The sequence below is a fragment of the Mastigoproctus giganteus genome, chromosome 1, assembly GCF_048544385.1.
Source record: "Mastigoproctus giganteus isolate SK-2022 chromosome 1, ASM4854438v1, whole genome shotgun sequence".
Taxonomy (NCBI): Eukaryota; Metazoa; Arthropoda; class Arachnida; order Uropygi; family Thelyphonidae; genus Mastigoproctus; species Mastigoproctus giganteus.
The window spans coordinates 201,931,714-201,955,862 of NC_143575.1; the positions used below are offsets into that span (position 1 = coordinate 201,931,714).

Here is a 24,149-nt window from a genome sequence, read left to right on the forward strand (position 1 = left end):
GATGGAAAATTCATTTGAATTATGGAATACTTTTAAAGAAAAATTCACAGAAGCCACAAACGCATACATACCTTTCAGGAAATACTGCAGGAAGAGGATGTCAAAATGGATAACTGCAGAGCTGGCTGATAAAACAGAGAGAAAGAGATAACATGGGACAGTTACAGAGCAATGAATAGTACCGAAGTATATAAGATAAGGTATAAGTTAATCTGTAATAGTACCACAAATATGTTCAGGGAGGCCAAGGCTGCACATGAGAAAGCATTGGCTAAGATAGAAAAGAATGGGGACGAGGAATTTTTCAAGTATGTGAACACAATGAAGAAAGAGTGAATCATATTGGACCCTTGTGCATTGGTTGTGCGAATGTTTTAGACAACCCAGCTTATGCTGCAGATGAATTGATCAGGTATTTATTTTGCATCCGTTGTTACTGACGAAAGACCCTCCATGCTGAGAAGAAGCTGTACAAGTGAGGCTGAGTCATATGAAATTAGTGATGTCGTAATTACAGATGCCTGTTCATTAGAAAAACCTTTGAGCATAAAGGCAAGCATGGCTTCCAGAGTTGATGACATATACCGCCTCCGTAGCCGAGTGGTCAGGAGCGGGAGTGCAGTAGCACACGCTCTTTGAGTAGACCGGGGTTCAAGCCCCTGACTGCTGAATACGGTCGATCTATCAACCTGCAATGGACCAGCGTGGCAGATTATGGTCCATTTCCCTCAGCATGAATTGTTGAGGAGGCTTCCATCCTGCAGTGGGTTGATAATGGCTGCACTTTACCTTTTGTTTTTTTTTTACCCTGTAGTTTTGAGGGAGACTGCCAGGGAGTGTTATTGAACCACTGAGGTTAATTATGAGGGCATTTTTGAACTCAGGGCAGATTCCTATGGATTGGAGAAGTGCCAATGTATCACCAGTACATAAAAGCAGTTCTAAGAGCAAAATTGGTAACTACAGACGGGCAAGTCTGAATTCAGAGGTAGGAAAAATCTTAAGAGGTTGTGATTGATTTTGAAAGACACGCAACATGGCTTTGTTAAAGGTAAACCATGCTTAACTAACTTAGTAAGCTATTTTGACACAGTTACTCATGAGCTGGATTTAGGGAATAATTTCGATACAGTTTATTTAGATTTTAGCCAAGCATTTGAATTGATCCCTCATGAGAGGTTACTGTATAAGCTTGAACAGGTTGGGATTACTTGTAAGATTCTAAGATGGATTGTTGGGTGGCTGCTGGGCAGAAGGCAGAGGGTTGGGATTAATGGATTTTCTACAGAATGGTGTAACATCAGGAGTGGAGTCCTTCAAGGATTGGTTCTTGGACCACTGTTGTTTCTCATTTTCATAAATGACATCGATGAAAGGTTGTCAAAATTTGCAGATGTTGTAGATTGGTAGAGTTGTTATGATTAGTGCTAAGCAGTGCTCCTTCAGGATGACTAGAACAGACTTCAAAGATGGTCAGAGAAGTGGCAGCTATGTTTTAATGTTGCTAAATGCAAGGTCTTACACTTGGAAAATTGTAACCCACAAATAAATTATACACTTGGTGGGGTTGAATTAAAAACAGTGGAGGAAGAAAGGGATCTGAGAGTAGGCAGCCAGGAAAGCACATGGTATCCTATCAATGATATATCGAATGTGGCCCTAGAGAGATAGGTAGGTCATAATTCCACTGTATAACGCAATTTGTAAGACTACATTTCGAATACCATGTTCAAATATGGAGACCTCATCTGAAAAAAGACATCAAGATTTCTCAAAGGGTCCAAAGATGGGCAACTCGAATGGCGAGATCGGCAGAAGGATGACCATATGAGGAAAGACTCCAATTATGTGGGATACAGAGCTTCGCAACCAGGCACCTCAGAGGTGACCTGATTGAGATTTATAAGGCTCTGAGAGGGATTAGTAAAAATGAATGAAGGTGGAATTCTCACTGTTCTAAATTCAACTCCCACCCCAGAATCAGGATGGGCATCCTGATCTGGGGTTTCCCTTACTGTCTCCCTTTCAACCAGGTGGGTGCCTCCACTACTTACCCTTCTATTCTACTACCACTTTAACCACCCCTCTCTACTTCCTATCTCCCCACTATTCCTTCCTAATTTTCACTCTTTTTTTTTTTTTTTTACTGGGCTCTCCCTGCCTGTAGCTTGACTACCTCAGGGTTCACCCCACAAGTGGGGTGAACCCTGAGGTAGCCAACACCACTTCATACTCTCTATTGCCCGGCCGACCTCCTCGTGGCACTTGACGGTAAACTAGAGGTTACTATGTGAAAACACAAGCCACTAGCCTAAGAACCTGATGAACAACACATCCAACATACCCCACACTAACACTACATGAGCACTCACTAAACTACATAAATCTACCCTTTAGAGTTTTGCATGCATCAAATTGCTTGACGCAATGTGATGAATACAAGTTGGGGAAAAATTCCCAGAACCACATTACAATTAACATTATGCACTATGTTCTAAAGAATTCCAGAACTAGGGGTCATAAATTAAAATTACAAGGCTTGGGGTTTACATTAGATTGTAGGAACTTTTCTTTCTGCCAGCAAGTCATTGATTCTTCAAATAGGCCTCTGGGGTGGGGTATATTCATACTATGATTTTTTTTTTTTTTTTTTTTAGTGTTTCTCACCAACCATTGAAGTAAAAACGAAAGACGAATAACCAAATTCTTAAAATTTTAATATTTACAATAAATTTATTTACAAACAAAACAAAATACCATATTACTGATGATAGCAATTTTAAAATAAGACAACTGTGATATACAGTAAATATACAAGGTGATAATACAAATACCGAATTTAAAATACAATAAAATATACTAGGTTAAAAGTGCTAAAATACTAACTGAAGCTTTCAAAGGCTTCTGCCTTCTTTCTCAACAGTGTACTTCTATTCTGCGGTGTATCATTAAATACCAGCAGGTTCGCGGTGCATCTCACGTAAACGTATACTGTTCCCATCGGAACCGGAAGTGGCTCGGGAGCGTTTCAGGCAAAAACGTTCATCCCCTCCAAGGATTACCGCCTCAAAGAGGGGATGAATGCGTGTGCCCCTATCTCTATTTATATTATTCTCAATAGAACTAATTCGTAAGCTCTCGAGCCACTTGCGGTCCCAAAATCTATGCGCCTGATCAGTGATGACAGCTTCATCCGGGGAGATTTGATGTTGCTTCTCCCAGAAATGTTCAGCTACGGCGGATTTACCATAGTCTGCATTTCTTATCGCATTTGTGTGCTCCCCCAGACGATCTTTGAGATGCCGTTTTGTTTCTCCCACATAACACTCCGGGCATTTAATACTATATACGACCCCACTTATATTTTCATTTAAGACAGGGTTCTTGACCTGTGACACAATTGTGTGCAGCTTCCTGCCTGGGAGCTGCACACAATGCGTCTGGTAATTCCTTAATATACGAGCTAAACATTCGGATAAACCCGGATAGTAGGGGATGTATGCGGTGGCTATTGGCGTGAAGGACTCACTTCTACTCTGCCCTCCACTAATGTATTTCTCTATGATCCTCCGGGGGTAGCCACACTTCAAAAGATCCGCCGTAACACGTTCATACTCCATTTTTCTATCCTCTGAGGTACTACAATGAGATTTTGCCCTATCCACTAATGCTCTTACCACACTGTTCCTGTGATGGTTAGTCTGAGCTGAGTTGTAGTGTGAGTATTGGCCTTTGCACAGATTTTCTAAATACTTTTGTTTTCAAATGCTGGCCTTCTCTACAAATCAGCACATCCAGGAACGGCAAAATCCCTCCTTCCTCTACCTCAGAGGTGAATTGTATGAACGGGGAGAAGCTATTAAGAAAATTCAACGTATCATCCTCACTCCCTTTCCGAATAACTGAAAACGTATCATCAAAATACCTTTTCCACGGACGCATAGGGAGAACTGTAGTATTAAACAGTCTAGACTCAAGCTCCTCCATCGCTAAATTAGCTATGATGGCACTGATGGGGGAGCCCATAGCTGCACCGTTAACCTGCTTGTACATGGTATTATTAAATACCATAGTAGTGCTCGAAAGGCATAACTTTATGCCTTTACATATGTCCTCTAAGTTTAGTTGCGTCCTATTGTTCAAGGTGGTGTCTCTTTCTAAGGCCATGTACGCACAATGTATTCCATGGTCAATTGGGATGCAGGTAAATAACGATGCCACATCAAAGGATATCATAACCTCGTTTTCTTCTATACATTGTCCTCTTATGAATTGTACAAATTCTTTGCTATCTCTGATACTATGTTCAGAGAGTCCAACTAATGGTGACAATAGTTTATCTAGGAAACCAGATAATGCATACGTGGGGCTACCTATAAACGAGACTATCGGTCTGAGTGGCACACCCACTTCATGTATTTTTGGTAAACTGTAAAACCTCGGTATCTGGCTTCCTGTGGCATGTAATGCCCAATAACGCTCCTTTGAAATCTTATTGGATTTCATCCAACCCTGCACCATTTTATTAACTTGTCGTTCCAGATTCGACAATGGATTCTTATGGATAATCATATAGGTTGTGTGATCATTTAATAAATCTAATGCTTTACTTACATATGCCTCTTTATCCAAAACCACTGTTGCTCTACCTTTATCAGCTGGAAGGATCACAACTTTATCGTCCTGCTTAAGACTTTCTAGTGCTAGTATTTGCTTTGCATTAAGATTCGGGGGAAACTTTCTTGGCTTGACTTAAAATAGTGCAAAGGCCAATACTCACACTACAACTCAGCTCAAACTAACCATCACAGGAACAGTGTGGTAAGAGCATTAGTGGATAGGGCAAAATCTCATTGTAGTACCTCAGAGGATAGAAAAATGGAGTATGAACGTGTTGCGGCGGATCTTTTGAAGTGTGGCTACCCCCGGAGGATCATAGAGAAATACATTAGTGGAGGGCAGAGTAGAAGTGAGTCCTTCACGCCAATAGCCACTGCATACATCCCCTACTATCCGGGTTTATCCGAACGTTTAGCTCGTATATTAAGGAATTACCAGACATGTTGTGTGCAGCTCCCAGGCAGGAAGCTGCACACAATTGTGTCACAGATCAAGGACCCTGTCTTAAATGAAAATATAAGTGGGGTGGTATATAGTATTAAATGCCCGGAGTGTTATGTGGGAGAAACAAAACGGCGTCTCAAAGATCGTCTAGGGGAGCACACAAATGCGATAAGAAATGCAGACTATGGTAAATCCGCCGTAGCTGAACATTTCTGGGAGAAGCAACATCAAATCTCCCCAGACGAAGCTGTCATCACTGATCAGGCGCATAGATTTTGGGACCGCAAGTGGCTCGAGAGCTTACGAATTAGTTCTATTGAGAATAATATAAATAGAGATAGGGGCACACATATTCATCCCCTCTTTGAGGCGGTAATCCTTGGAGGGGATGAATGTTTTTGCCTGAAACGCTCCAGAGCCACTTCCGGTCCGACGGGAACAGTATACGTTTACATGAGACGCACCGCGAACCTGCTGGTATTTAATGATACACTGCAGAATAGAAGTACACTGTTGAGAAAGAAGGCAGAAGCCTTTGAAAGCTTCAGTTAGTATTTTAGCACTTTTAACCTAGTATATTTTATTGTATTTTAAATTCGGTATTTGTATTATCACCTTGTATATTTACTGTATATCACAGTTGTCTTATTTTAAAATTGCTATCATCAGTAATATGGTATTTTGTTTTGTTTGTAAATAAATTTATTGTAAATATTAAAATTTTAAGAATTTGGTTTTTAGTCTTTCGTTTTTACTTCAATGGTTGGTGAGAAACACTAAAAAAAAAAAAAAAAAAAAAATCATAGTAAGTCATTGATTGTTGGAACAAGTTGCCCTTGCAGGTGGTTGAAGCTGACAGTTTGAATAAATTCAAAGGTCAACTGGATACTTACTTTGCGCAGAAGGAAACATATAATTTGTGTTTTCTTATCTACTTGGTTGTTTTTTTTTTTTTTTTTGGCCAGTGCAGCAAAATCCTGTGGTTTCCTTGCACTATATGGAAAATACTATTACTATTAGCACATTCTGGCAATACCATACATGCTGCTGCCACACTTCTTTACTTCAAGTAACTTCCTCCAATGATATTGCAATCTTGTCTACAGACTTCTTAATACTTTATCCCCCCCCCCCCTCCAGAACTCTAAAACTGATGGCTGGCCTCAATGTCTGCCTTAGTAATCAGTTGTCAAATGGTTTGCTTAGAATAATAAGCTTTTTGTCAATATTAAATGCCCTTTATGTTGTCACACAGGGTTTAATTGTTAACAGAATGCCAGGCACATGGACAAAACCAAGCAAGGTCCTGTTGTAGAGAGTTCATTTCATATATTTCTTGATTAAGGAAGAGAAGCAAAATTTTTCAAATTTAAAATTTTAAAATTAAAAACAATTAAAAAGACTGCCATCAACTCACCTGGTCATTAAATGGCAGGTCTTCTTGTGGAACTATTAATCCAACTACACTGAAAAATAAATAATAATAAACAGTAATAACTGTCACATGACAACAGCAAAAAAATTCTGAAAAAAAATTTAAAAATCAATGAAGGTAAAAGGAACTTAATCAAATGAAAATCAGCAAATTTTATTAATTAATGAAATCGATAGAAATAACAAATAATTTAAAAATATTAAATATGTAATGAGATTGTGGTGGTTAAAAATGGGATTTTGGATAAAAATTGCTTATTTTTGGAATTAGAATTTTGCCCAACTGAAAGGTATTAATTTTCCCAAATGAGCCACAGGCTTCTGTGTTACCTGATAATTTATATGCATCCCATACATTTTTCTTCTCTACCATGAGCCTCATTAATTCAACTGACATCCATTTAGTCCTGAACCTTGAACAGTATTTCTTAGTTGGAATGAAAAGCCTAATAGCCTCCAAGATTAAATCCCTGAAGGATTAAACCCCCAAGATTAAATCTCTAAATCCCATTTAGAATTCAACATTGGCAGTATCATCAGTTGATCCCACTGTACAGAATTTAAAAAATGTCTGACCCCTGTAGTCACCTTTATGAAAGCAAAATCCCTTCTCTTAGCCTTGATGGTAGTTACATCTTTAAGTAATTCCCATATCAGTACAGTGTGATCACTGTGACGCAACAGTTGCACCATCCGCAAACTCTTGATGCATAAATAATCACTGCTGATAATCAGATCAAGAGTATTACTTCCTCTTGTTACCCCTCGAACATGTTGGTGTAGAAAACAGTTATCCAATAAATCCACAAAAGTCTTGTTAGTGTGTGAGTAACCAAGTTTTGCTACAATAACCATGACTCAGTTATGTCTTTATCCTATTATTAGCTTGTTTTCATAAGAAACTACATTTAGTGTTTCTAAGAATAATAGTGATCTTAACAGATGTAACACTTTCATTTTTAACTCAGCTTAAGAGACTAGATAATTCTGCCAATGTGCTGGAAGCATCACATTGCAGACGGCACAGGCCAGAATAGAATGCACTACATTATAAAAAGTCAGCTATTTCTTGAATTTATTAGGCACTAATATGTCAGTGGTAAAATACAAACCATATAAGATGGTTTCCCATGCCAAAATTACTTTGGGTACATCATTCGTTATTATCACTCTCGTGTTCAATTGCAGCTAATTGGTTTTCTTAAAACAGATTGAAAGTGGGAGTTTTTTTTTAATAATGGATTTAAAGTTGCCCAATGGTTATTGTTTTGACACTGTGCATTGGCACAATGAAGCCAAGTACAAAACTAAAGTTTTATTGATTAGAAGTTAAACTGGCCTTTCAAATTATAGCAGACTGTCGAAATAACAGCAACCAAAATAACAGAACATTCAAGCTATCGTCACATTGAGATCGGATGTTTACATACAATGCAGATGTCTTGCAGTGCCAAAAACAGAAAACGGCAAGTCGTGTGATTACTGTATTTGTTTACTTATGTTCGTCATTTTGAAAGTGAATTCTGTACTGATATCATGGATAATACCGCTGTTTTACATTTATTTTAAATTTAAAAAACCCTCACTATGGCTCCTAAAGTTAATAAACCTCATACAGAGAAGAAAAGAAGTACAACATTAAAGCTTAGTGACAAACTTGATAAAATGACATTAAAGCTTAGTAACAAACTTGAATATAGAGAAGGGCAATGAGATTGGTGAGTGGAACAAAGGCTTCCACTCACCAATCTCAAAAACTTACCAAGAAAGGCTTAAGTTCTGCAAATTGCAGCTTCTGGAGACTAGGCACCTGCGAGGTGATCTAATTGAGGTGTATAAGGCCTTGAACGTATTGAGCAAGCTCAATGCTAATGGGATTCTTTCTCTTGCTCAGATTACTCACCTGAGGGGTCATAAATTCAAATTGAGGAAAGACAATTGTAGAATAGATGTGCAAAAATTCGCCTTTAGCCAGCGGGTGGTTGATAGCTGGAGAACAGACTTCCATCTGTCGCAGTGGAGGTCAACAACTTAAATAAGTTCAAGGCAGAACTAGATAAACGTTTGTAGTGAATGGATGAGTGAAATGGGAAGGGTGGTTTTTTTTTTTTTTTCTTTTTTATTTGGCTGATGCTATATAAGCTTGCTTTCTTGCATCATAAGCCCCACTAATACTAATCCAAACTATTACATTAGGGTCACTTGGAAAGTTAATTCATACACCCATGTGTATTGTGTCTATAAATTGAATGTGTTCTCTGGTCGATTTTTGCCTGTTTCTGAGGAAAACCTTTGCTATCTACACCTGAGACTGACTAACTCAGCTACTGATTGAAAAAAAAAAAAAACAAGCCCATAAAAGTTCCTCGTGCCATCGACAGTATTCAAAGCCAGGCCTTTTCCACCAAGTGTGGGGAGGATGGTGACGATACCACTGTGCTACCTGAGCAGACTAAACTTGATATAATAAAGAAAATAGAAAGGATTGTAAGTAGGAGTGTATTAATGGCAGAATATAACTTTGTATCATGAATATGTTTATATTTTTTATGCGCAGTTAATAAAATCGCATTCTTAATCTCTCCATTTCTTATTTAGAGCCTCATTAAACATATTAAAAATAAAACTTTCTAGATAACAGAAAAATTGAAATAACAGCACCTTGAATACTAGAAGGTGCCATTATTCTGAAAGTCAACTGTATTTTAATATGCATCCTTATCACACTGTATTATTTTATTATTATTGTAATATCCACTACATTAGTCTGTTTTTTTTTTTGTTTTTTTTATTATTAATTTCCAAAAACAACAAAATGCTTTACGTATGGAAATAAAAATAAACATATGAATATTAATATGAAATAATAGAAATAAAATAAAGAAATACAGATCATATTGGATCTAGTTCATCTAAGAGATAAAAAAAAAAAAAAAAAGGAAATTAGATGAGAAAAGAAATCACAAGTCCATCCACTGATTAGGGATAATTTTCAATATCCAAGTTTTTTTTTTTTTTTTTTTTTTCTGCCTCCTAACAATAAACATGACTAGTAAAATATTATGCCCTTCACAGTTGTAACAATTGATAACCTTTTTTATATTGGTTCTTTAATAAGAAACATCAATGTTAGAAGAGTTAAAAAAATTGAAAGTTATAATGAATAAAAAAACAAATTTCAAATAGTTTAGTCTAAAGTTAAGAAGAAAATAAAATTTTATGACTTAGTGGTCTTCATGAATGCCTTATATAGACTAACAATAGCAGGCTATAAGCAGCAAATGCTTTACATATGGAAAAAAATTTATATATATAAAAATTAATAAAGAAATAAAAAATAACATAAGTGAATAGTGATATAACATTTAAAATTGAATCAATTACATCTAAAAATCAAAAGGAAAAGGGACAGAAGAAGAGAACATAAATCAACTGAGATGAATCTTCATGGCGCCTCTGTAGCCAGTTGGGAAGGAGCAGCAGTGCGTAGCACACGCTTCTTGATTAGACCGGTGTTCGAGCCCATCACCACCAAATACGGAGGATGCAGAAAGGTCAGGGAATGACCACCGCATGTCCCGGAGCAATATGGCCTTAGTTGCTAATGCTCCTAAAAACCAAATAACAAAAAAATAACATGAATCTTCATATCCAAAATTTCAATTTTTATTATTTTTAATTTAATTTATTTTATTTCATTTTCATCACTTATGAATTGTTATGCTCTTCAGAATTGTACCAATTGATAACTTATTTTTTACATTGGTTCTTACACAGAAAACAACACTAGAAGAGTTTAAATTGAATGAAATACTGAAAAGGTCAATTTTTAAACAGGTCTGAATTTACGAAGAACAAAAAGTTTCTGATGTCTTAGTGATTTAGATGGACACCCTATATTGACTAGAGATAAGAGATCTGTGGAATCCAATTTATTACAGATTAATAAATGCAGAAACTTACAATCTGCAATGTCTCCGTTGATACAAAGGAGATAAGCCAAAAAATTTATACCACTTATCATAGGATTTCAATTCAAAATTTAATTTAGATTTATATATAAGAAACCCGATCATGCACCTCTCAGCTGCTCCAGTTTTTTAATAAAATATTTAGTACCATGGGACACAAACTTTTGTGCATGTCTCCATTACAAAACTTATCACAGCTTCATCGACTTGTGAAAATCTTCCTTTCTTAGGCCCTGTAAAGCACTTGGTTGTTGCTTTAAATTCTTGAGATGTGTGCAAGCATTACTTTGACCCATATCATCAGATAAACACATATCTATATTACCTTTCTCTACCGTAAATAGCAGTTTCTCTGAACTTTTAGAGTGTTCTCTATGATACTGGCGCAAAAACTTTTGTTGAAATGAATTACAGTCTCTACAACAAAATAAATTGTCTACCTACAAGTGCAAACCACTCCAATAAAAAATTCTTACCCTAGAGTCTCACCGGCTCCATCAAGTCTAGAATTAATCCACAAGGCTTCCAAGCATATAATTTCTCCTATCAGGTCTGGGCAGAATTGCTGACATATACACATTCCGATCTAGCTCAGCATTTTTTCAGTATGGTTCGATATTTATCAAACAAATTATCAGTTTGAGTTTGATTAATATCGTTACTCACCACATGAATACTAATGCTTTCTTTATCCACTCTCTTCAAAATCTGCAATCTGTTGGTAACATCTTCAATTGTTGCTCTCAGCAAACACACTCTGATTGTGGTCTGCCTACCTATCTTTATAGGTAGGTGGATCAAAACTAGGTATGTTTCCTTGGCAATAGAATATCTCAATAAAAGTAAATCTCCTTCAACCAGAGGTGTTACACTTAGCTGTTCTATTCTATGACTGGAATCAGGCATGCTTTTGTTTTGTTTGTTTGTTATTAGGAGCATTAGCAACTAAGGCCATATTGCTCCGGGATATGCGGTGGTCATTCCCTGACCTTTCCACATCCTCCGTATTTGGTTATTTCGTGGTGGTGGTGGGCTCGAATCGGGCATGCATCACTTGGTAAGTCATGAGATACTTAAGTCTTTAATGCTGTCAATTACAGTAGATTCTAGGGCAAGCACCCATTTCTTGTGACTCAAATTCTTCTAGTAACGCACCAAGTTTTAATTTGAGATCAACGCACTCCTAACATCAGGTGCAAAGAAAATGTGAGAAATAATCCACAATTTCAAACCACACCCACACAGTACAGCCATGGCAAGGACAGATTTGTGACTTTGATGTTTTCATACAAATGCCTCACAAGGTCGGCATAATATGACTCGGTGACTGTCTGGCCTTTCTAAAGGTATTGCACTATCAACACTCAATCAACTTCCCAAAAAATCAAAGTCATCCCCTGCCCAGCAGAACAAATTAAACTGGCTTCCTTTGATTCTGGCTGAAAGTGATGGAGCCACATCTTATCCATGGTCAGAAACCTTGCATGGAAATTTGCTGGATCTGCTTAAAAATTATGCAAATGCTAACTAACAACTCTTTGTGTTTTTGATCTGCTGTCAACAGCAATTTTGGGACCAATCATGCTGACTTTTTCATAGAACCTCTCTATTTTATGTATACAAGAAAGCAAGCTTACACAGCATCACACCCCTCCCCCTCCAGACACTTCCCACATAACCTCTCCATTTCCTCAATTAATTTGTCTAGTCTGTCCTTGAATTTACTCAAACTAGCAACTTCTACAACACCAGACGGACATTTTTCCGACAATCAACTACCCAATGGCCGAAGGTAAACTTCCACACATCATCATCAATTTTAATTTATGCCCGTGTGTGTGTGTGTGTGTGTGTGTGTGTGTGTGTGTGTGTGTGTGTGTGTGTGTGTGTGTGTGTGTGTGTGTGTGTGTGTGTGTGTGCGAGCAAGAGGAAGGATTACATCAGCACTGAACTTACTGAATTAATTCCTGGCCTTTCCTGGTAAGAACCCTTTCTTATCCCTCAATAATATCACTAATCTTCTTAGCTCCCAAGGATAATCTTCTCAGCCCTTCAAGGATGTGGATATTAACATATCCACATTCTTGAAGATCTGTATATGGATCTGGCAACCTGAAATGAGGTTGCCAGATCCATATACAGTACTCAAAATGTGCCCTAACCATGCTTTATACAATGGGATAATCACCTCTCTATCCCTGCTGGTGAAATTCCTTTATATCATTGACAAAACATCATGAGCTCTCGACGCAGCCTCAATTCAACAGATCATCTGCCTAATTTTTCTAGATCAAGTTGTAGCAGCATACCATGAATACTGTCATTAACCACACTGCCAACCTTAGTATCATTTACAAACTTCAACATTAAGCAGGATTTGCCTTCAACAATATCATTAAGAAATACAGAAAACAACTGGCCCAGCATTGAATCTTTGGGGAAAACAATAATAATGTTAATCCAAGAAGAAGTCACAGTTGTTATTCACTAATAACAACTGTGACTTCTTCTACTCAATCATCCCTTTATCCATAGCAGTAACTTGCCCTTAAATCCATATAGCTCATAGTGTTGTCAACGATATACAGGAATTTTGCTAGCAGGGATAAGGAGGTGATTATCCCTTAGCATAAGGCAATGATCAGGCCACACATTGAGTACAGCATACAGGTCTGGAGGCTTCATTTTAGGAAGGATGAAGAGCTGCTGAATGAGTACAGAGAAGGGCAACAAGATTGGTGAGAGGAATAAAGGGTTGCTCTTACCAATAAAGGCTTAAATTCTGAAAATTGCAGCATCTGATTTGCCTTGAATAGTTTGAGCAAAATCAATGTTGTTGGGATTCTTCCTCATGCTCAGATTACACACCTGAGGGGGCATAAATTCCAATTGAGGGAAAGCCGGTTGTAAAACAGATATGCAGAAATTTGCCTTTAGCCAGCGTTGGTTGATTGCTGGAACAAACTTCCATCTGTTGTTGTGGAAGTTGATAGCTTAAATAAATTCAAGGAAGAACTGTACAAACTTTTGGAGTAAATGGACGAGTGAAATGGGAAGGGTTTTTTTTTCTTTGGCTGATGTATAGGTTTGCTTTCTTGTGTCACTTGCCCCTACAAATTCAAATGCAGGAAAAAGTCAAAATTTTTCCTGAAATCTCACTACAGTACAACCCCGTTAATCTGGTCTTGGCGGGACCACACTCAGTCCGGATTAACCGGAAGATATCTTTAATGTACCAGTTTTTATTTTTTAAAGTTACTAAATAATAAAATTTTAACTAAATTGGTTTTTATATTAAATTAATAAAATAATATTTTAAAGTGAAAATTATAAAAAGTAAAAGAATATGGTTGGTAAACAAAATACTGTACAAAGCAATAAAGTATTAATGTAGAACATTACATTGCACAAAATTAAACACAAAACAAATAACTATTTTGGAGAAGTTTACTTGAAATAGTCCTCAACATTTTTTTGCTTTAATTTTGAAACTCGCTTTCGGGCCGCATGATCTTGCAATCACTTCAAGGTCAGAAGCTCGCCAGCTGATGTGTCATGCTGTCTCTCGAGATAAATCAGTAGCTACTCCAGCATTTGGGTTGCTTCAGTGTGACTCGTGCCAGTTGTTTTCTCACACACTTCATCATCAGAGTTGTCGTCTTCATTAGCTTGCAACGATGATCAGCATGCTTGCACGATGACTTCCTCAGTGAGGACCTGATGTCCTAGATCATTAGCACACATTATCCATGGGGCAATGTCTTCATTTGTTATGTCTGAACAACCCCCTAGACATTGAAATAACTGAACAAAATCATTATCATCCTTGTCATCATCAGGATCCGAAGAACTATCCATTTCCTCCTCAGATCTTTCTATTGGAACATCAGGCCAATTTTTTTTCCAGAATTTGATATGGGTAGTCTTGTCAGTTTCGTCCCAAGCTGCAGCAGAAAATTAAATGACTGTCTTTATGTTGACATTTTTAAGAAGGTCCACCAAGTTTGATTTTTCTTCAAGTTCCTCTTGTTGTTCTAACAGTGAGATCATCAATTTCTTTCTGTACTGTCACTTCACAGCCACTATAATTCCTTGATCTGTAGGCTGTAATAGTGCAGTAATGTGCCCATCATCATGCCCATTATTGCCTCAACGAATGGTCTCCTATGCTATGCCGATGACTTCAAACTGCTGACTCCAATTAACCCTGGCGACAACCCCGCCCAGCTCAGTAACAGGATCAATTCCCAACTTAAGGATCTAGAATTGTACCTGGCAAACTTCAATCTAAAAATCAACCCTCTGAAGTCTGCTCAGGTTATATTCTCCCTTAAATCTATGCCGACAGTACTCAACGTTTCACTCGCAGGGGTACGAATACCAAACGTACCCTCACACACAGACCTTGGCGTTCTGTTCGACCAAAAGATGTCCTTTGTCAACCAGATCGACAAACTCAGTACCAGATTTTCTCGTCTACGGTGGATCTCAAAGCAGCAGCTACTACACGTCCGACATCCTGCCACTGTTAAAAGGTTCATCACCTCCACCGTCTACCCTGCCATTCTCTATGGTGCAGAAATATGGGCCTCTGCTGGACCTTAAGCGGGTGTACACTGCTGAATACTGGCTACTGAAAGGGCAAATAACAAGCTTCGGCTACCTCCCGCTACCACAACTACCATGATGGCACAAGCACTCGACATCCCGAGGTTGAAGTTCCTGATCGTTGAAAAGAGGCTGGTCTTCACAGCCAAACTCATCTCAGGCCAAATATCATCTCCAAATATTTGGAATGCTTGCTCGTGGAGGATTCCACAGCCAAGCCTAAGGTCGGTACCAGCACTTGTGGCTCACCACAACAGGCTTGCACTCACCGAAAGATTTCTGCCCAAGCAGATGCTCGCTGCCCTCAACCGTGTGGACGCCGACATCGACACCATAATAAGTAAAAAGAAGGACAGACACAACTTTATCAAAGCTCTTGAAACCTGAATCACTGCCAAGTTGTATTTGTTTTTCTTTATTTGTGTTCAGCTCCTTGTTTTTATGATGTATTTGTATTTCTTTTTGCATTTGTAATCTGTATTTTGTAGCCTTTTGTATGTGTTCGCTATATTTTGTAGCCATTTGAATTTGTACTTATGTTATCTATATGTGAACCCCTGGCGCTCGTCGCCGTGATGGGATATTGTGCTGTAATTCTACTTTACAATAAAGATTTATTTATTTATTTATTTATTTAATGGGTGGCAAAGATTTTACAAAGGTGTTGCCAGATCTCAGTTGTTTTTCTGCTGGGTGGGTTGGAGTGTTATCAATGAATAAAACTGCTTTTTCTTGCAGTCTTTGATCCCTTAAATATTTTTTAATTAAGGGAACAAATGAGATGAAAAACCAATCTTTAAAAAGAGCTGAGCTCATCCAAGCTGATTTTTGGGAAGTGTACTTAGCTGGGAGGGTATTTAAGTTCACATTTTTAAGAGCATGGGGCTTAGCAGATTTTCCTAAGACTAACAGTGGTAACTTTAAATTCCCAGATGCATTACTGCACAAAGGCTTTCTTGGAAAGAGTGTCCTTTTGTTTGCTTTGCCAATTTTGATGCCCTTCTTTGCGCCCATTTCAGCAGATCTACATCCTTCCTAAAATGAGATCTCCAGATCTGTATACAATACTTAGGATGTGGCCTGACTGCTTTATATAAAGGTATAATCACAATCTTATTCCTTCTAGCAAAGTTTCCATATAACATTGAGAAAACCCCCATGAGCTGTCCTGGCAACCTGTCTGCATTGCTCAAAGAACTTCATATGTGACTAGCACAATTACCCCCAGGTCTTTTTCATTTTTTGAGTGTAGTACCATAAAGGTGGGTATGTTAATCAGGGATTACTGCTACCCATAAGCAGTACCTTGCATTTAATGTTAAACTTCAACTGCCATTTTTCAGCCCATCGGCCTACTTTATTTAGATCTTGTTGCAGCAGCTTACCATGATTACTGTTATTAGCCACCTTGCCAACTTTTGTATTCTCTGCAAACTTAGAAATTAATCCTGATATACTTCATCAATATCATTAATAAATACTGAAAGGATCAGTGGGCCCAGCACTCAATCCTGGGAGACCCAACTAATAATATTAGTCCACAAAGAGCAGTGTCCATTGATACCCACACACTGTCTTCTCTTACTCAACTAGCAGTAAATTGGCCTTGATGCCACATTGCTCCACTTTGTACAGCAATCTTTAAATGCTGCAGAATCAAAAGCCTTCCTGAATTCCAAGTATATGATATGAAAATTATTTTTTGCACCCACCTTTGTTACTGCATCATTGTATTCAATCATATTGGTCAGACAAGTCTGCCCCATAACAAATCCATGCTGTGACTGCAGCAACCATTGCTGTCTAGACGGTCCAGCATTATTTCTTTAACCAGTGACTCCATTATTTTTCCTAGAACAAACATGAAGCTAACAGGTATGTAATTATTAATGTCAACTTTTGAATACAAGGGTGCTCTCATATTATGGCTAATTGCTTCCTTACCTCCCTTAATATAATTGGATAGATCCCATCCACCTCAGTAATCATTTTTATGTTTAGCTTCAACAATTTCTCTTCCACTTTCTTTTCAGTTATCACAAAATCATTTAGCTCACCATTAGTCTGATAAATTTCAGGCATACCCTTCCTTAAAAAAATTCCACATGTGTGAATATAGATGCAAAATACCTATTCAGTTTATCAACCTGAGCAGGGTCAATAACAGTTAAACCATTGACATCAATTGACTATTTGATTCAACCTCTTCATTCTATTGTTGATATGATCATAGAAATCGTTGCTGCTATTTCTTTGCATTCTTTGCCAGAGTCATAATCTGCATTTGCTTGCCTAACCTCCTCTGTGACTTGATTACAGATTAGTTTATATCTATCATAGGCTTCTGTGTCATCTGATATACATTGCACACATTTTTCTTTTCTGCCATACGTATCATCATTTAATCTGATATTCATTTAAGTCTAAGCTTTGAACAGTGTCTTTTAGTTGGTATGAAGAGCTTAGTAGCTTCTATGATTATTTCCCTAAATTCTTCCCATTTAGAATATGCTATTGTTAATGTCATCAGTTGGTCACACTGTACAGAACTAAAAACTGTCTGAGACCACTGTAGTCACCCTTATGAAAGCAAATGCCTTTCCCTTTGCCCTTGATACTAGTCATGTCTTTAAGTACATTCAATATTAGTACACTGCAATCACTGCCACCCAGTTGGTCTTTTACCTGCAGATTCTTAAGGCATGAAGAATCAATGCTGATAACAAGATCAAGGGTACTGCTTCCTCTTATTGCCTCTCTAACATTAGCATTAGCATTAGTAGAGGCATATGATGCAAGAAAGCAAGCTTATTCAGCATCAGCCAAAAAAAAAAAAAAAAAAACAACCACTACTCCCATTTCACCCCTCAATTCGTTCGAAATACCTGTCCAGCTGAGCCTTAAATTTGTTTAGGCTATCAACTTCAACAACAAGCGATGGAAGTCTATTCCACAAACCAACTGCCCGCTGGCTAAAGGCGAATTTCCGCACATCTATCCGACATCCGTCCTTCCTCAATTTGAATTTATGCCCTCTCAGGTGATTATTCTGAGCAAGAGGAAGAATTCCATCGGCATTGAGCATGCTCAAGCCATTCAAAGCCTTGTACACCTCTATCAGATCACCTCGGCGATGCCTAGTCTCCAGGCTCTGTAATTTGCCTTTCTTCGTAAGAGCAACCCTTTGTTCCATTCACTAATCTTGTTGCCCTTCTCTGTACTCGTTCCAGCAGCTCTACATCCTTCTTGAAATGAGGCCTCCAGACCTGTATACAGTACTCAAGGTGTGGCCTGACCAATGCCTTATACAAGGGAATAATCACATCCCTGTCCCTGCTAGAAAAATTCCTGTATATCATTGACAAGACACCATGAGCTACTCTTACAGCTCGTCTGCACTGCTCAGAGAACTTCATATCTGCCTGCACAATTACCCCCAGGTCCTTTTCATTCTCTACCACTGTCAGCGTAGTACCACAGAGTTGATACGTTGATCTGGGGTTACTGTTTCCCATATGTAGTACTTTACATTTGTCAATGTTAAACTTCATTTGCCACCTCTCAGCCCATCTGCTCAACCTTTCCAGATCCTGTTGCAGCAGCATAGTATCAGTAGTGTCCTTAACAACCCTGCCAACCTTTGTATCGTCTGCAAACTTGGACATTAAGCCTGATACACCATCATCAATATCATTTATAAATACAGAAAACAACAATGGACCCAACACTGAACCCTGAGGAACTCCACTAATAACATTAGTCCACGTTGAGCAGTGTCCATTGATTACCACTCTCTGTCTTCTGCCACTCAACCATCCCTTTATCCATAGCAGCAATTTGCCTCGAATGCCACACTTCTCCAATTTGTGCAGCAGTCTTCCATGCGCAACAGTATCAAAAGCCTTTCTAAGATCCAAATATATAATATCAAAGTTATTCCCTGCATCCAGTTCTTTTGTGACTACATCATAGTATCCAATCAAATTGGTCAGACAAGACCTGCCCTTAACAAACCCATGCTGTGTCTGAGCTATAACTGAATTCTTGTCCAGATGATCCTGCAGTGCTTCTTTAACCAGTGCCTCCATTAATTTTCCTGGAACCGAAGTTAAACTAACAGGTCTATAATTACTTGTGTCAGCCTTTGATCCTCCTTTGTGAATTGGGGTTACATTTGCACATCTCCAGTCCATGGGTACCTCCTCTGAGTCCAAAGAAGCTCTCATAATTATGGCTAGGGGTTTGCTTACTTCCTTTGCTGCCTCCTTTAATATAACTGGATAGATCCCATCCACCCCGGGTGCCTTTTTTATGTTTATCCTCAACAATTTCTCCTCCACTTTCCTCTCAGTTATTAGAAAATCATCTAGCTCACTGCCAATGTTTACTTCACCTACGACATTCCCCTTCCTGAATAACTCCTCATGTGTGAATGTAGATGCAAAATACTCGTTTAGATTGTTAGCCACCTGAGCTGGATCCTCAACTGTTGAACCATCAACATCCAGTGGACCAATCTGATTCATCCCTTTCCTTCTTGAGTTTAAATAGGTAAAGAACTCTTTTCTGTTTTTCTTTGCATCCTTTGCCAAGGATTTCTCATAATCTGCCTTTGCCTGCCTAATCTCCTTTGTGACTTGGTTACAGACCAACTTATATCTATCATAGGCTTCCACGTCACCCATTAATTTGTATGTATCCCATGCATTTTTCTTCTCTGCCATATGTCTCATTAGTTCATCTGACAACCATTTAGGCCTGAACCTTGAACAATATTTCTTGGTTGGTATGTAAAGCCTGGTAGCTTCCAAGATTCCAACATGCTGCTTAGAAAACAGTTGCCAAACAAATCCACAAGGTCTTGATAATGTGTGTGAGTGACGAACACACAAATTTCAGTTAACATCTGGAAAGAAAGTTAAAATCCCCTAATTATAAGATATTCTGATTTACTAGCCCACCCTATTCCACTATATTTCTCTGCATAAATGTTTGATGTACTCATCACAGTCACTGGTTCTATAGCACACTCCTACTCTCATTTTCATTTTCCCAGTGCTTATGTCACTGACTCAAAGTTGTGCTAGCCATTCTTCACAACTGATTGCACTGCCTTAGATTTCATATGCTTCTTAACTAAGATCATAACCCTCCCCTCCACCTTCGCTTGTCTTCCATTCCTGTATATATTATACTCCTTATATTCAAATTCAATATGTCTGAGTGACACCATCCTCCAATATCTCACAATGTCTGCATTTAATGACTTAATCAGTACTTCAAATTCATCAAATATATTTACAATGCTAATAGCATTAGTGTACATGCACCTGTTCTTACTCTTAATTACCCTAATACAGCCCATGTATTTACTTGATCCATGATGACCCATAGCAGGGTTTGAAATTCCTAACACCTTTCTTTCCAGGCTGGTAGGTGTTCCAATAGAATCAGTGCAAGAATCGCTTTCACCTTTGCCGGTGGCTCTAGTTAATCTATTAGTCTGTGTATCCCTCCCCCCTAACAAGCTAGCAGTTTTCCGATTCGCCTATCATCGCCTTGATACCATGAGCAAATATTCTTGCACCCCCTTCTATTTAAGTCTATCCCATCACAGTAAAAACAGTCTCTCCTGTTAACCAGCACAGGCCATGCTATGAAATTTTCTATCCCGTGAGCCTTGCACATTGTTTGGCAAGACTCTTAACATATGCTCTGTCTGGGTGGGTCATCTTTCAGGCTTTCCCTCTCTTATTTAAATTCTGCTGTGCTTCTTATCTATGGTGTAGGAAGGGATGTCCTCTCCCAATGTTGTAACCACATCCTCAAGAATTGTCCTTGGTGTTATTTTCTGTTTTAAATAAATGGCTGCACACTGACTGATTTTATCCATCTTTCCACATTCATACAACTCTGTTAACTTCAGGCCCTTAATTAGAGAATTAGAGGAAGACATTATTAAAACTGCATAAAACTTGGTGGATTACTATTTGACGTTTTATAGTTTAAGTAGAGAAATTTTTAACCCTGTACCGCTACCTGTTCATACTCAGACTTTGTATTTTCTATATGCATAAGAATATAATATAAATCCCATTAATTTTTTTCTAATATCTGAGAGAGAGAGAGAGAATCAATATCAGTGAACTTGTACCATTTTCTTATATGTTGTTAAATGCTTCCAACGCATCATACTATCAGAGTTCAATATGATATGCTGGAAACATATCACATTGATAGCGATCGATGCTATTCACATAATATCTATCATGCTTTTAACCTGTAACTAGTAATGACCAATATCAATAACATACCCTTTTTGTCCATGGCGGCTACTAAACTTATCTCCAATTTCTGGCCTTCTAGTCTGCCTCATCAACAGTTTAATAAGGGAAGCTTCTTCAGTATTAGAAGTAATAATTACCTTCTCTACATATGATGCTTCTAATCCTTTGTATCTATTCAGTATAGCAAGGAGTAAAAAATTAATCACTATACTTGACTGAAATAATAGTATCTTTCAGGTAAGTGAACAATTCATCTTTACAAATATGGGAAATAATAAGCTTTCCATTAGTGATTTAAACTGCAAGGATAAATTAATTTTTCTCCTATACACATATGTATATATATATATATATATATTTTTTTTTTGGAAATGAATCCTCCTTTTTTTTTAATTGTTAATAATATTCAGTAAATGCTATCAATTTCTGTTTTTCAAGTTACAGAAACAGGTTCATGTGAATGAAATCTGGGAAAAGTATAAATAAAGCGTGACAACCTTCTGTGCACACTGCACTTTTGGAAGAATTTTTCATTTCATTTTTCATGTTAATTGCAGAATGAACTGTAAATTTGGAAATTCAAAGTGCTTGTTTAAATTCAATTAAAAATACTTTCCATGAAAAAACAATCATTTTAAGATAAAACTTATTACAGGGAAAACAACTGAAAAGATGTCAAGTTACAAAATAAGATATGTAACGATAAAATGCCTGTGATAATAGCAGTGTTAGAAAAGGTAAAATTAGTAGAAGATATGGGCTATTTTCTTCATATCCTTCACTGAAATTCTACATAGTAGGGAATTCCCCTACAAGAAAGAGGAGGAAATTATAAGGTGATAAATTAATTTAGTAAGGCCAAATCTGTGAAAAATTTGCATGCAAGATATATCACAAACAGTATTTATTTCATTAGCATTCAATTATTCTACTGGCTGAGTAATTTGCCATCAAGGCAACAACTGAGGCCATTAGACATCTGTCTGTTCTATCCACTAAATCTGTAAATTGCATTTAGTCTATCGACAATGTATTTTTAAATTTCAGGCAAAAAAAAAAAAACCTCCATCCGAGACTAACCAGTTGGGCCACGTAATAGTAATAGAGGAATGTGATGCAAGAAAGCAAGCATATGAGCTTATGTAGCATCAGCCAAAAAAAAAAAAAAAAAAAAATATATATATATATTTTCACACACCCATTCCCTCTAAACGCTGTACAGTTCCTCCATGAATTTATTTAGGCTATCAACTTCCACAACAAAAGATGGACGTCTGTTCCACCAATCAACAACCCACTGGCTAAAGGCAAATTTCCGCACTTCTATTCTACGACTTTCCTCAATTTGAATTTATGTCCCCTCACATTCGTATTCTGAGCAAGTGGAAGAATCCCATTAGAATTCAGCGTGCTCAACCCATTCAAGGCCTTATACACCTCAATTAGATCACCTCACAGGTGCCTAGTCTCCAGCTGCTGCAATTTGCATAACTAAGCCTTTCTTGATAAGTTCACCAATCTTCCTCACCAATCTTGTTGCCCTTCTTTGTACTTGTTCTAGCAAATCTACATCCTTCCTAAAATGAAGCCTCCAGACCTGTACACAGTACTCTAGGTATGGCCTGACCATTGCCTTGTATAACAGAATAATCACTTCCCTGTCCTTGCTAGCAAAATTTCTATATATCATTAACAATGACTCCATGGCCTGCCCTGGCAGCCTGTCCGCACTGCTCAGTGAACTTCATATTTGAATGCACAATTACTGCCAGAACTTTTTTACTTTCTACTTCCCTGAGTGTAGTACCACACATTTGGTAAGTTCCTCTGGGATTACTTTTACCCAAATGTAGTACTCTGCATTTGTCAATGTTAAACTTCAGTTGCCACTTCTCAGCCCATCTGCCCAAATTTTCTAGATCCTGTTGCAGTAGCACACTGCCATTACTGTCATTAACAACCCTGCCAACCTTTGTCACCTGCAAACTTTGACAATAAGTCCGATATACCGTCATCAATATCATTGATAAATATAAAAAACAATAGTGGGCCCAACACTGAACCATGTGGGGCTCCACTAATAATATTAGTCCATGAAGCGCAGCGTCCATTGATTACCACACTCTGTCTTCTCCCACTCAACCACACTTTTATTCAGTGTAGCAACTTACCTTTAATACTATACTGCTCCAATTTGTACAGTCATCATCAATTTGAAAATGAAATGCACAAGGTATAATTCTTATGGGTTTTGGTAATTAACTATATAGTATCAGTGTAAATACACCATAGTTAACCCATAAATTTGAACTACGTAAGTAGTGCAGAAGGCATCATTTTAATTGTATCTGATATTGTGGAAAATAAATAACAGTTCTCTTCTCTACTAGAGAAGCGTTATTTTTTTGAAGTAGTGCAATACCGCTATCTCATTGTTAAGGCAACCACAATATGAGATACAATTAAAACAATGCCTTCTGTGTCTTCAATGTCAACCCATTAATTTGAACTACTTATTTAGTTCAAATTTATGGATTGACTATGGTGTATTTACACCGATACTATATAGTTAATTACCAAAACCCATAAGAATTATGCCTTGTGCATTTAATTTTAAAATTACATTTTTACCAACACCCTTTGGCATCTCTCATATTGTGGATATAACTTCGCAACCGTGATGGCATGTTGTATTATCAGGGTACCTACCTGCCCGCCAACTGATGATGAAGCCCAATAGCTTCGAAACGATCATCTGGGTAGTGGTATCCTCTGAAAATAAATA

The 24,149-nt window shown here is 37.7% G+C and overlaps 1 protein-coding gene across 2 annotated transcripts in view; it reads right to left on the bottom strand.

The window, feature by feature from the left end:
• Polr3B (RNA polymerase III subunit RpIII128) overlaps window positions 1-24,149 on the bottom strand; it is a 527,342-nt gene that overhangs the window by 113,243 nt on the left and 389,950 nt on the right. For both annotated transcript variants that reach the window (XM_090375599.1, XM_090375592.1), the window contains 2 exons: window positions 21,392-21,535; window positions 6,482-6,530 (listed from right to left, as the gene is read on the bottom strand). In XM_090375599.1, coding sequence (XP_090231725.1) covers window positions 6,482-6,530; window positions 21,392-21,535 — 193 coding nt within the window. The remainder of the gene's footprint in view (window positions 1-6,481; window positions 6,531-21,391; window positions 21,536-24,149) is intronic.